The sequence below is a fragment of the Chiloscyllium punctatum genome, chromosome 3 (assembly GCF_047496795.1).
Source record: "Chiloscyllium punctatum isolate Juve2018m chromosome 3, sChiPun1.3, whole genome shotgun sequence".
In the NCBI taxonomy this organism is placed as follows: Eukaryota; Metazoa; Chordata; class Chondrichthyes; order Orectolobiformes; family Hemiscylliidae; genus Chiloscyllium; species Chiloscyllium punctatum.
This window is the reverse complement of record NC_092741.1, coordinates 66,790,579-66,804,293: the sequence shown is the minus strand read 5'-3', so window position 1 is coordinate 66,804,293 and position 13,715 is coordinate 66,790,579. Positions and strand designations below refer to the sequence as shown.

General features: G+C 41.4%; 1 protein-coding gene across 2 annotated transcripts in view; it reads left to right on the top strand.

The window, feature by feature from the left end:
- The window catches only part of me1 (malic enzyme 1, NADP(+)-dependent, cytosolic), a 420,143-nt gene that overhangs the window by 168,887 nt on the left and 237,541 nt on the right, over positions 1-13,715 (top strand). For both annotated transcript variants that reach the window (XM_072554540.1, XM_072554546.1), the window contains exons 4-5: positions 9,545-9,620; positions 11,363-11,524. In XM_072554540.1, coding sequence (XP_072410641.1) covers positions 9,545-9,620; positions 11,363-11,524 — 238 coding nt within the window. The remainder of the gene's footprint in view (positions 1-9,544; positions 9,621-11,362; positions 11,525-13,715) is intronic.

Genomic DNA, 13,715 nt, shown 5'->3' with positions numbered 1-13,715 from the left:
GAGAGTCGACATTTCGGGCATAAGCCCTTCAGGAATGTGCGGTGGGCAGCTGCTGAGATAAAATAGGAGGGGATGGGGACAAGGTAGCTTGGACAGTGATAGGTAGATGCAGGTGGGGGGGGTGATAGGTCCGAGTGGATAGGTGGGAAGGAAGATGGATAGATAGGACAATTCAAGAGAGCAGTGCTTAGTTGGAGGGTTGGATCTGTGATGAGATGGGCGGGGGGGGGGGGAGAAAAGGGAGGGAAGGGAGTTTAGGAAACTGGTGAAATCAGCGTTGGGACCCTGCAACTGCATGAGATCAAGGCAGAAGATGAGGTGTTCTTCCTCCAGACATCGGGTGGCCAGAAGAGGCCAAGGAGTTTCATTCCTTGGCACAGTGGGAGGGGGAGTGAAGTGGCTAACCACAGAGCAGTGGGATGTTTATTGCTTGAGTCCTGGAGATGTTGTCTGAAACATTCCGTGAGTTGGTGCTCTGTCTCCCCAATGTAGAGGAGACCACAGCTACCTGGGATCACACTAGGACTGCAATTTCCCCTCCTACGTGGTCAACAATGCCCTGCAGTGCATGTCCTCCATTTTCCGCACCTCTGCCCTTGAACCCCATCCCTCCAACCACAACAAGGACAGAACCCTCCTCGTCCTCACCTTCCATCCCACCATCTCTGGTTACAACACATCTTCCACCACCAAGACCCCACCCCTTTAAGCATTCCTCAGAGAATGCTACAATAATTGCAGAAATTTCAATACAATTGCCTTCATTTTTCAAAAGTTGAGCAAATACAGGACCACTTTCCCTCTGCACCTCCCTTGTTAGGTCCATGTCCCCTATCAATTTACCTTCTAGTCCTGGCACCTTCCCTTGCCACTGCATGAAGTGTAAAACCTGTGTCCATACCTCTCCCCTCACCTCTGTCCAAAGGCCCAAAGGATCCTTCCACATCTGACCGGTTTTCCTGCACATCCAAGCACCTCATCTACTGTGTTCGTTGCTCTTGATGTGGTCCCCTCTACATTGGGGAAACAGGACGCCAACTCGCAGGATGTTTCACAACATCTCTAGGACACACCAACCACTTTACCTCCCCCTCCCATTCCTCCAAGAATATGCAAGTCCTGGGCTGCAGCCTCTGCCAAATCCTGGCCACCTGATGCCTGGAGGAAAAACTACTCCCTCCTCTGCTTTGGCATCCTCCAATCACTCTGGATCAATGTCGATTTCACCAGTTTCCTCATATCCCCCTCCGCCCTCCCCCACCTCATCCCAAGTCCAACCCTCCAACTCTGCACTGCCATCTTGAACTGTCCCATCTATCCATCTTCTTTCCCACCTATCTGCTCTGAACTATCACCATCGCCCTCCCATCTGCTTCTACCTATTGCCTTCCATGCTATCTTTCTCTTTTGTCCCCCCCCCATTTATTTCTCAACCCTTTCACCCCCACATTCCTTATGCTTGAAATGTCTACTTTGCTGCTCCTTGATACTGCCAGACCTGCTGTGTTTTTCCAGTGTCACACTTTTTGACTACCACAGATTTTAGTCTTGCTCAAACTCCTTGATGCTAAAATTTTGTTAAACATAACCTTGATGTCAAGAATAGATACTCTCTCCACACCTCCTGGAATTCCGCTCTTTTTCTTGTTGATGTTTGTTTGAACAAAGGCTGTAGTGACGTCAGGAGTTGTGGTCCTGGCAGAACCCAAGCTATGTCACTGAGCAGGTTATAGCTGTCTGGGTGCTGCTTGATAGCACTGGTGACCCCTTCCATCACCTTCCGGATGATCGAAGTAGACTAGGGTGGTAACTGGCTAGGTTGGATTTGTTCTGCTTTGTGTACAGGTCGTATCTGGGCAATTTTCCACAGGCTGGGTAGATACCAGTGTTGCATCTTCCACAGGGGAGTGGCAAGTACAGGAGCATGAGTCTTCAATACAATGACTAATATTGTCAGGGCCCATAGCATTTGCACTATCCAGTGCCTCCAGCTGTACCTTTCACATCTTGTGGGCAGAATTGGTTGAAGACTGCCATCTGTGATGATGGCACCTCTTGTGGATAAAGATTGTTGCAAACACTTCACTTCAATCTTGTCTTTTTCACTGTGCTGGGTTCTCTCATTACTGAGGCAGGGTATATTTGTGAAACTTCTTCCTCCAGTGAGTTACTTACCCACCATCATTCATGACTGGATGAAGCAAGGCAGCAGAGGCCAGATTTGATGTCTTGGTTGCTTAACTCCATTACTTTAATCTGTCTACCATATGCTGCTTATGCTGTTTGGCATGAAAGTCATCCTGTTTGGTAACTCCACCAGGTTGCCACCTCATTTTAGGTATGCTTGGTGCTGCTCCTAACATGGACACTCCTTTTGAAGCAGGGTCGCTCCCCTGCCTTGATGGGACTGGTACGTTTGGGGATATGCCATGCAGTTGTAGATTGGGGTGCAGGTTGGCTGATGCTTATGCTTCAAAGTCCATTATGAATATGTGGTCTGAGCTGCTCGATCTGTTCCAAGTATATCCCATCTAACATGGCAATTGTGCCACACAGCAGGATAGACCATACCTAATCTAATGGTGACCACAGTCACAGTCTAGTGTTCTAAGCACATATTTGGTTCATTAATGTCCTTTTTAGGGAAAGGAATCTGACATCATAATTTGGCCTGACTTGCACAAAAATCCAGACCCACAACACAGTGCTGCCTTAGCAGCATGGTGGCTCAGTGGTTAGCATCACTGCCTCACAGTGCCAGGGACCCAGGTTTGATTCCTGCCTCTGGCAACTGTCTGAGTGGAGTTTGCACATTCTCCCTCTGTCTGCGTGGGTTTCCTTCTGGATGCTCTGGTTTCCTCCCACAATCCAAAACTGTGCAGATTAGGTGAATTGGATATGCTAAATTACCCATAGTGTTAGGTGCGTTAGTTAAGGGTAAATGGGTTACTTTTTGGAGAGTCGGTGTGGAGTTGTTGGGTTGAAGAGCCTGTTTTCAAACTGTAGGGAATCTAATCTAATCAAATCAAACAGCTTGACTCTTAGCTGCCATCTGAAGCAGCCCTAGCAAGCTAGTCAGTTGAAGTAGCAATTAGGGAAGGGTCATAAATGTTGGCCCAGCCACTGATGCCCACAACCCATGAATGAATTTAAAACAAGACTTGGTCTCCACATGAATTGTGCAGTGATTTATTTTTAATACTTATATGGACAGATGTGGAAAGAAAGTTGGTGTCAATGAAGTCAAACACGTTTTTTTTTCCTTCTTGCGTATACTTGCTGTCAGAGCACAGTGGAAGGACTTGGAAGGAAACTCGTCAACAGCCTTTCATGCTCTAGATATTCAGATCCAGCACAACTGCCAGATCTAAATGAGACGTTTTTACAAAGGTGTTATCCACCATGATGCTGATTTCTCTTCCATAGTGTAGACTGTAACCCCCTATCACTGTGGCTATTTTAGCCTTTTTGTGACAAATCTAAGCCTGTGATCAGGTCTGGTTTGGAGTGAACTCCAGCATTGTACACCTAGAGTTATAAATGGCAAAGAAAGATTGTTCAGACTGTCACCTTTTATGTCTGGAAAAACATTACAAGAAGGAAAAGAGCAAAACTCCCTTCAGTGGATTTCAGAAGTGCCATGCTGAAGCTGAAGTTTATATTTGTCTGGATTAATACAGACCAAAAATTGAAGTTCTTTAAAATGGAGGCAAACAAATTAATAGATGAAATAAAACAAAAACTTTAAGTTACAAACATTGAGAAGGAAGAAATTGACTGTTTTCGCAATGCCTTGCAGTGCAGAATGTTTAAAATATTTCATTCCTTCATCAATATTTAAAAGGTAATGGTCTTATCATAGTGTTATGGTAGGTTCTGATTTTGTTTTATCTTAAGGTGTAGTTAAGATACAGTCTTACACATTCCGCTTTTATCTGGAAACCATTATGTTGAACCAACAATGCAATCTGAACTATCTAATAAAAGGTGATTTTGCGGAATAGGTAGATTTTAGCATGTCCAAGGAAGTCTCGAGCAATGACGGTGCTGGAGAATACAGTTAGAGTTGGTCAGAACTAAACCATGGAACAAGTTTCTTCCGTGGCCTGGAGTTGGCATCAAATACAGTTTGATAGTAAGCAAGCAACTAGAACAGCTCCTCAATTGTCATGTTGAAATGTTGACCAGAACTACTTTTATATCTTAGAGGCAAATTTGCTCTGCAAGATACCAGAAAATGGTGAACCAAAGTAACTGTTGATCAGGGCGTGAGAGAGGCCTCCTGATCTGCTGTGGTAAACGAGACATCTTGTATCTTGCTGAACAGGAATGTGATGCAAGGCCTAGGATTAATACCTCCTAGCTAAAAGGATATACTTTTACTTACAGCAATATTGGAATTGCAAAGCCTAGACTTTGTACTGATTCCTGAAATACTATTTGAGTGTACACCTTATGGCTTGTGGACAGTTTGCAATTTAGCAGATGACTTGCTAAATTGCCATGACTTGCTAATAAAGTGCTGTAGTAGCTAGGGAAATCGTTATCATGGATATGCGGATTTCGAATCTGGTGAAAATAGTAGCTTAACTGGGATGGTGAAACCATGATTGAAAGGGAGGGTTACTTTTTGTTAATGAAGGATACAAATGGCAAGGCACAGTAGGGAAACAAAAATTAGAGGGCAGAAGAGCAAGTAGTGTTTGGATTGTTTTTATTTATCATATGATTTGAATACTTAAACTCTTCTGAAGATCAGAGTTTCATTCCTGGCAGCGCGTGCACTCTACTCATAAATCACAAGCCCCTTATTAAACCCCCAGAGACCCAAAAAATCAACAATCCACCCAGAATACAAATATTTCATCATTTGTGCATTTTTCAGTTTTTATTGTTAACTCGAGTTCAAACTAGGTACACAATTTTTCAAAAGTTCAAACGTCATTATGCCTGTCTTCACTCTAAGCCAAGCTGACTGCAAAAAGATCAGTTTCTCATTTAGTTGCAAAACTAATGAGGCCATCTTACCACAAACATCAAGTGTAGACCAAAGTAACAGGCATTACATCAAATGTATTTGCTGAAGAGCGACAAATGGATTTATATTCCATTCTTTCTAGCTCTCACTGAGTCACACTGAATACATTAATCAGTTTATCATTGCTTCTATGTAAATTTAACAATTTTCTAAATATTATATATTTGTTAAAGCATGCTTTTCTTTAGTTATGGCTTTTGAAGCCATTGAGACAGAAGTTTCAAAGGAAGGAGGACATTAACTATAATTTTCCAAAGTTATCCCAAATCTTCAAATTGAAAACATTTATTTACTCTGCTTAAGAAATTAGTCAAGGAAAATGAATTACAGAACAATTAGTTGAACAACAACTATTGGGCAATAGTTTATCTATAATCAAAGGTATGGTGACTGAACATCTTGTTAATCTATCCTTTTGTGCCCATGCTGATGCTCTTTGATCAGTTGAAAATTATGTCTAACAAATCGGACACAAGTTTTTAGAACTACTAAACAAACAAATTGGACAGGGCAATGTCTATCGGTTTTATTTACATGGGTTCCAGAAGGCATTCCATAAAGACCCTTTTTAAAAAGCAATTGGATAAAGCTGAGTTCATTGAAATAGTGTGGCAGAGGAGGGATCTTGAACTGTTGCTGCAATAGGTAGAATATGACTGACTAGTAGTGTTCCGCATGATTTGTTTTGGGGTTCAACTATTTATTGCGTTTATTAATAGTTTAAATGGCCATATATCGAAGTTTGTTGATGACATAAATGTTGTCAGTATTGGAAGCTATGCAGCTTTATATGTCCCATACAAAAGGTTATTGATTGATAGATTTAAGGGAGTAGAGAAAGTTGGTGAATCAGATTCAAAGTATGTAAAGGTGAGGTTACCTGCTTGGAATCTGAAAAGGATCAACAGACTACCTACTAAGTGGTGAAAAGCTAGAAACGGTCGAGGTCCAAAGAGACTGAGGGGTCCAAATATTTAAAATGCTACTGAAAGGTACAGAATATTCAAAGACCAAAAGAATACTGGCCTTTATAGTTAGAGGATTAAAGAGATAGGACTTGTACAAAGTCCTCGCAAAGCCACACTTGGGGCAATGAGAGGAGTTCTCGGCATAACATCTTGAAGGATATATTGATTTTTGAGAGAGCATTTTTGTTAAATTCCCAGAACAATACCTGATCTCCAAAGGTTAAAGGAAAAATTAAGACTGTACTGGTGGGAGAATGGGCAGCCTTTCGAATGAACATCAGTTACAGCAGCACTTCATTGATCAAGCTGGTCCGCTCCTAAAAGACATAACTGCTGTACTGGGTCTGTGGCAGTCGGTGAGAGCCAACAAGAGGAAAAACACACTTGACTCCATCCTTACCAATCTGCCTGCTGCAGATACAGCATCAGTAAGAGTGACAACTGTACTGTTCTTATGGAGACAAAGTCCTGCCTTCACAGAGAATACCCTCTGTGCTCTGGCATAATCAGTGTTAAATGGGACACAGTAGGAACCCATGAGGCGCTGTGAGCCATCAACAGCAGCAGAATTGTATGTCAGTACAAATTGGCAACCTAAAGGCTTGGCATATCACCGACTCAACCATTACCCTCAAGCCAGGAGGGTCACCCTTGTTCAATGGAGAGTGCAGAAGGCGCACTACCAGACATAATAAAAATCAAATATCAAACGGGTGAAGCTACCAAGCAGGACTAGAATGCCAAACAGCAATCAAAATTCCAGAGCTGAGGTGAGTGTGACAACCCTTGACATCAAGGCTACTTTCGACTGAGTTTGGCATCAAGGAGTTCTATCAAAACTGGCATCAATGGGAATTGGGGCAAAATCCGTGCTGGTTGGAGTCATACCTGGCACATAGTGAGATGGTTGTTGCTGTTAGAAATCAGTTAGCTCTGTTCCAGGGCATCTCTGCAAGAATTCCTCAGGGTAGTGTCCTAGAACCAGCCATCTTCAACTGATTCATTCATGAACTTGCTTCTATCATAAGGTCAGAAGTGGCGATGTTCACCAGTGAAATGCACAATACTCAGCACCATTCGTTAATCCTCAGCTATTGAAGCGGTCCATGTGCAAATGCAACTGGATCAGGGCAATATCCAGATTTGGGTTGACAAGTGGCAAGTAATATTTTCACCACGTGCCAGGCTATGACCATCAGTAAGAGGCAATCTAGCCACTGCCCCATGCCCCACTATCAACATTCTAGGGTTACCATTGACCAGAAACTCAACTGGACTCCCTGTATAATGCAGTGGCTACAAGAGCAGGTCAGAGGGTATGTCAAGATGAATATGTCTATTTTATTTATACTGGGCATTCATGATCTTGGGGCTAAGTGTACAGTAATTATTGAGAACTGATACAGTGAAATGTATACTTCTGAATTTGTGGAGTGTTGACTTTTATTCAAGAATGCTTTTTTGCATAATTACACAAATCACATGTTCATAGTCACACCTATGTCTGAGGTTACAAAGGAATCTCTTTCTCAACCATTCCCCTTGCCTGAGGCATGGTGACCCACCATGAATAGTTTCTCAAAACAGATCAGCTGTTTGGTGGTAAGGCTGTTGACTTTACCTTCGTGTTGATCCTAGAAGAAAGTAGTCATTTCAAAAAAGCAAAATTTGTATTTTGTACATCAAATTTCAAAAATCTGATATTGTTTAAAGACTCACTTTTGAAAGTGACTGCCTTCGACATTTTAACACAATTGAGCAATTTTACATTAAGTGAACTTGATTTATGGAAGATGATGCTTGCATCACACACCCACGTATGTTTATTCTTGGGAAGAAAAGTAGCATAGCGACAGTGTTGCAATGGGAATCCAAACAATTGTTGGAACAGAATTGTGTACCTGAGATGATCTTTGAGTATATGATGCTTGGACACAGGACTCAATTATGTTGCTCTTGAAATGGTTCAAGAGCAACCTATGAAGAAGGGGCAAGTTGAATATTTTTCTAATGCCAGTGTGATGTAGTGGTAGTTTGATCTCTGAATGTAGAGAGTTCATTGTCAAGACCCTTTGCATTAATTACGCTAATGTGAATCTGCAATGTATTGGTCAAGTACTGCAGAGAACAAACGAATAAATGCAATGCTCCAATATTGCCTGAAAATGCTCACAAAAGCCACAATAGTTTTGTGTTGATGGCTGAGTGATGTTCCTTGTGAAATGGTATTGCTGTGGCAATTTTCAGTTGTTTGACAACAATTGAAGCTATGCAGTTTACAAAAGCTAAGATGAATAAATCGACTCCGTATCTCTGTAGCTGTGTTTATTGGAGTGATGCAGTTCAGATTCCCTGCTGTTGACACTGCTACAGTCCTTCGATCGGTGGCTGCTAGGTAACCACCTGAAAAGTAGATGTCTGCAAGTGGAATTTAAAGTGGCATGCTTTTGATCAGGCTGCAATCACCACTTTATTTCTGATGAAGGGCTTTTGCCCGAAACGTCGATTTTGTTGCTCCTCGGATGCTGCCTGAACTGCTGTGCTCTTCCAGCACCATTAATCCAAAATCTGGTTTCCAGCATCTGCAGTCATTGTTTTTACCCTGCAATCACCACCAAGATAACTCATTCTTTTCCAAATCCTAAGTGTAGTGCAATTGATGTTCTCTTACACTAAACTATGATGGAAGTGTGGCAACCAATAGGTGAACAGTATTCTGATTTCAAACTTGTTTGTGGCAATAGTTCAGATTCATTCTATTCAGACATTGATTTGGTGAATTCTGCCCTTTAAATATGACCAGTTTTGAAAAATGTTCATTCTTGACATTTGTGCAACATTCCAGGCACCAAGTACTGACTATGAACATGGATTTAGCCTCATGACCTCTGTTATTTCTAAATCCAGAAATAAATCAAATCGGCAACTTGATCGGAATTGAGTCATGTAAAACCTGACTTTTTCTTTTAAACAAGTACCAGACAACTGGGTTGGAATGTATTAATAACTTCAATTGAGTTTTGGTTCTTTAGTTGTGATTGGCACAAAGGCAACTTAGACTGTGGCATCCTAATAGCTTTGTGATCTGGTCACAAGTTTTATTGGGACAGCCAGGTTTGACACTCTTTGTTGATTTAGAAAAACCAATTACTTTCACGCATTGTATTTCAGGCAAGTCTGAATAAGGAAGAATGTCTTCCAAAGTTGTTCAACTTTACTGTCAAGTATAATGTATTGTATAGGACATGCATTGCTGTTGTAAAGGACTGTTAATTTATGGTATTTTAATTTTGGACCTGCTGTATATGATTAACAATCATTTTGATTTGGCTTGGCAACATTTTGTATACATGGCGTGCCAATTCAGATCACTGGGGTCCCCATCTCATGGGATTGACCTCACCCACCTTCCAAGGTTTGCTTGTTAAGTTGTGATACACTTTTAATGAAAGCCATAAAACTAAAATCTTTCTCTCTCTCTCTCTCTCTCTCTCTCTCTCTCTCTCTCTCTTTTTCTCTCTGTCTGTCTCTCTCCCAGGGGTCTTTTTATTACGATCCATGACCGTGGACATATTGCTACACTTCTGAAGTCCTGGCCTGAAAATGATATTTGGGTATGTTTTGAGTTGCTGTGTATTTACTGAAATACTGAAACCTTGTGTCTTTTGGCTTTTCTTTGATTTTCACACAATGCCGTAAAGGCCAGGCAGGCGATCTGTCCGCAAGTCCCAATTGTTTACACATGAACTTCAAGTCCACACAAGGGTGTGACTCATCTATTCATTTGGCTCTGGTGGGGAGATACTAGATCTCCTTTCTGTGGTACAGTGCATAGAATTTCAGAATACTCTACAGCACACTGTGTTTAGCTGGTGAGAAGTTGCAAAATTGTGAAGAGGAGGATATCTTTTCTGAAAAGATGAGATTAATAATAACTATTTGTTTGATTTCTTGCCTGAGCTTACTCACCTATCTATCCCAAAATGAAGACAGCTGAAGGTACAGTCAACCTCTGGGTCTTCTGAAAATAAGTACCTCCTTTTATTTCCCACTCCTGATCTTATTCCAGTGACCTTTCGCTCCCTACACCAATGTGTACCATCAACAAGATGCAATGCAGTGATGCAACAAGGCTCCTCCAACAGCACTTTCCAAACAGACCTTAGCCAGCTGGAAGGTCAAGGCAGCAAGTGTATGCTCCTCTCCCTGCCACACTGACCAGCAACTATATCACTGTCCCTTCACTGTTACTGACTCAAAAACCTCAAACTCCTTTCCAAATGGAACATTAAATGTCCTTGTACTATGAAGACTGTGGTGGTTTGAGAAGGCAGCTCACCAACTTCTCCAGGGCAGTTGGAGATGGGCACCAAATGCTGTCCTGGCCTAAGACACCCATATCCCATGGACACTCTCTCTCTTTTTTTTTAAAAGAAAAGTCCTTTCAGTTGTTTGCGAAAGGTTAAGATTAGGTTCACGGTGAAACAGGTGCGTGAGTCTATTGCTTGTTAGGTCTCCTTGATTTTCACATGAATGTAGTTATTCAGGTGTGATAATACAGGGCTGCTGACCCCTGTCGTCGATCAGGAGTTAGCAGTAACTATGGGAGGGAAGTGATTTTGAAATTGAATCACAAGCAGGGTGTTTCAATTGTAGGGTTAATTGTGTGTAATAGTCACAAATCCTAAGGTAATACCTATTTTTGACAGGTTTTTGGCTTCAAATTCATTTGTTATATTGTAGTCAAATAACCACTTTATCCATTGCATGTGCTAACTGCAAAGATGAGTGTCAGCGAGACTGAACCACAGGGTTCATCACCTTCCACTTTCAATTTAAAATTTAACGCCCCTTAAATAATTTTTCACTTGGGTTATGAACTAAAACTTTTCAATGCAAATGATTGCTGTAAACTGAATTGTGAATCACATTCCCATTGCCTCACCCAGGCTTCACCCTGGGATTCTCAGTTATATCCTGACTCCACAGGTCACCAGTGGAATTCTCAAGGAAGCAACTACCTTGATCCAAGTCCAATGGAATCTCTGCCAGTTATGTTGAGACCCTTGCAAAATTTCTGTACTTGTATATTTTTCTTTTTTTCCTAATTGGAGGACCATCAGTTAACTGTTTGGATAGGTTTCTAACTATCTGGTCTCCAGAAAAATTTTTCAAAGCCAAGGTAAGAAGAAGAGCAGTGACAAGTGTTGTTTCTAACTCCCCTCCCCCTCCTCTAACATATGTTTGAGATTAAGAATTCAGGTTGTCTTTATTATGTTGATGAATGATTCTGCTGCTATCATATTATATAAATCTTGCCTTTGTCTCTAACTCTCTCTATTTGCTATTTGTCAAGGCTATTGTCATCACAGATGGAGAACGTATCTTGGGTCTTGGAGACCTTGGGAGTTATGGAATGGGCATTCCAGTCGGTAAGCTAGCACTCTACACCGCATGCGTTGGAATGAATCCCCAACAGTGTTTACCAGTGATGTTAGACGTTGGCACTGATAACGAGGTAAAACAATTACCTATGTTAAAATTTTACAGCAGTACATTGTCTGACTTTTTTTGGTTTTATTTTCAGTGGAGCCCTTTCATTAGTTTAAGATTATCAATGTACAACAAATCAAATATGCTGCCTGTCAAATCGTAACAGTGCAATTTTTATATGCAAAGCTTCCAGCAAAAATGTCTGTCCTGAGGGAATTCTTTTCCAGGATCATTGTCTGCCATGTTGATTTAGACTTGGGCTGAACACACAATTTAATGTGTGTCCTGAATTATCAGATAATGATCAGTGCTCTGATATTAAGGTCAACTGAAAGAAGTGTTTGCATCAGTGTGATGGTTATGCTGACTGTAGAGATGAACCAAGAAAATGGAATATGTAATAAACCAAAATTGCCGGTTATGAGAAGGAATGATCAGCTGGAGGAGCTGCAGGATGTAATGAGGCAATGGAAAAGTTTGAAATTTTAAATTGTATGCGCTGTAGTTGGACCATGAGAACAAGATAATAGTCGACTATAAATTAATGCAACAGAGAATGTAGGCAATTGAATGTCGGACATGTTAGTATGGAGAATAGGAGCTGAGCAAGGATGACAAGGAAAAAATTTGAGTACAGGAGAGATTGAAGTGTGGATAAAAAAATCAATATTCCTTCAGGGTCCAAATGCTGGCATCATCGAGGGATGGAAGTGAGGTTGTAATTGTTGGCTTAACTGGGAGCTCAGCATTCCAGCTCATTGCTGAAGTGGAAAGATCCCATGAATTGAAGATGGTGCCAGATGGACAAATTTTAATAAAAATCCTGTTACCTTTTCCAATATAAGGGACTGAAAGAATTGACAATCTCGTCCAATAGTTTTCCCATCATCCATCATCCATCATCCTGGTAGGTTGAGGCAAGAGAACTGCTCTCTTTGCATCTTGATGTTGGATACTTGGCCTCTGAGCTGGAGCTTAAAGTCTAAACCAAGTTGGATGCAAATGAAAATAGAACTAAAGTGGCAATTCCTTTGCTGTCTTATCTCTTCAATTGATTTGATTCAGGGTTTAAGCCTTTGAGATACTGAGATGTTTAAAACAGTAATCTGTCAGTATGTTATAGTTGCTCGTTAGCATTGTGTCAGTCAGGATGTAGGAACTTAAATTCACATACATTTTAAATACTGACACAGTTTTATGATTGCCTTGGGCTAGCAGAAATCTGAGAAATGTGCTGAGCTCCTATTTGGGTAATTTGACTCTGCTGCAATAGCCCTGTTTCTCCTCTTGCTATTAAGAGTTAATATCTTGTCACTGATCCTTCAGGATTACAATCAATACTTTATACTCCTAAGATTATTTCAGGTGTACATTTAGATTGGATGTTTTTCTCCTATTATCTTGCCAGCATGCTCTTGGTACTGACTACCTAAAAAGACAAACTCTTCAGGATAAAGCAGTCAACTTGATGGCCTATCTAACTCCTTTTAACTTTAACTGCCTTGGTGTACGATTCCCATGATATACTGCAATAACCCATCAACTCTGCTTCGACAGTACCTTCCACACATGTAACCTCTGTTACCTGGAAGGATGCTTGGGAGCACTGCCATCTGAATTTCCCCTCCAAGCTACACACCAAGCCTGGCTTGAGATTATATCACTGTTTCTTTTAATGTCAGAGTCAAATTCCTGCAACTCCCTTCCTAACACCACTATGGGTACACATCGGTAACAAGGACTCGGGAGTTTGAGAAGGCAGCTCGCCACGAGCTTTGTCAGCGCTGGGATTAAATTCTTGTCCAATGATACCCACATCCCATGAATGAATACATTTTACAAACAAACATTGTCTGTTTTTTAAGAACTTGCCTCCTGACTTCCCAAAGCCTGTCCATCATCTTGAAGGCACAAGTCTGATGGAATACTCCCCACTTGCTTGATTTGTACAGCTCCAACAACACTCTAAGCTTGACATCATCTAGGACAAAGCAGCCCACTTGATCAGCATCCACAAACATCCACACCCTCCACTATCCACACTGCAGCTACTACCCGCAAGATGCGTTGCAGAAATTCACCATGACCATTCTTGTGTCAAGGGTGTGGTGCTGGAAAAGCACAGCAAGTCCCACAGCATCTGAGGAGCAGGAGAATTGACGTTTCGGATATAAGGCCTTCATCAGAAATTCCGACTCTGATCTCCAGCATCTGCA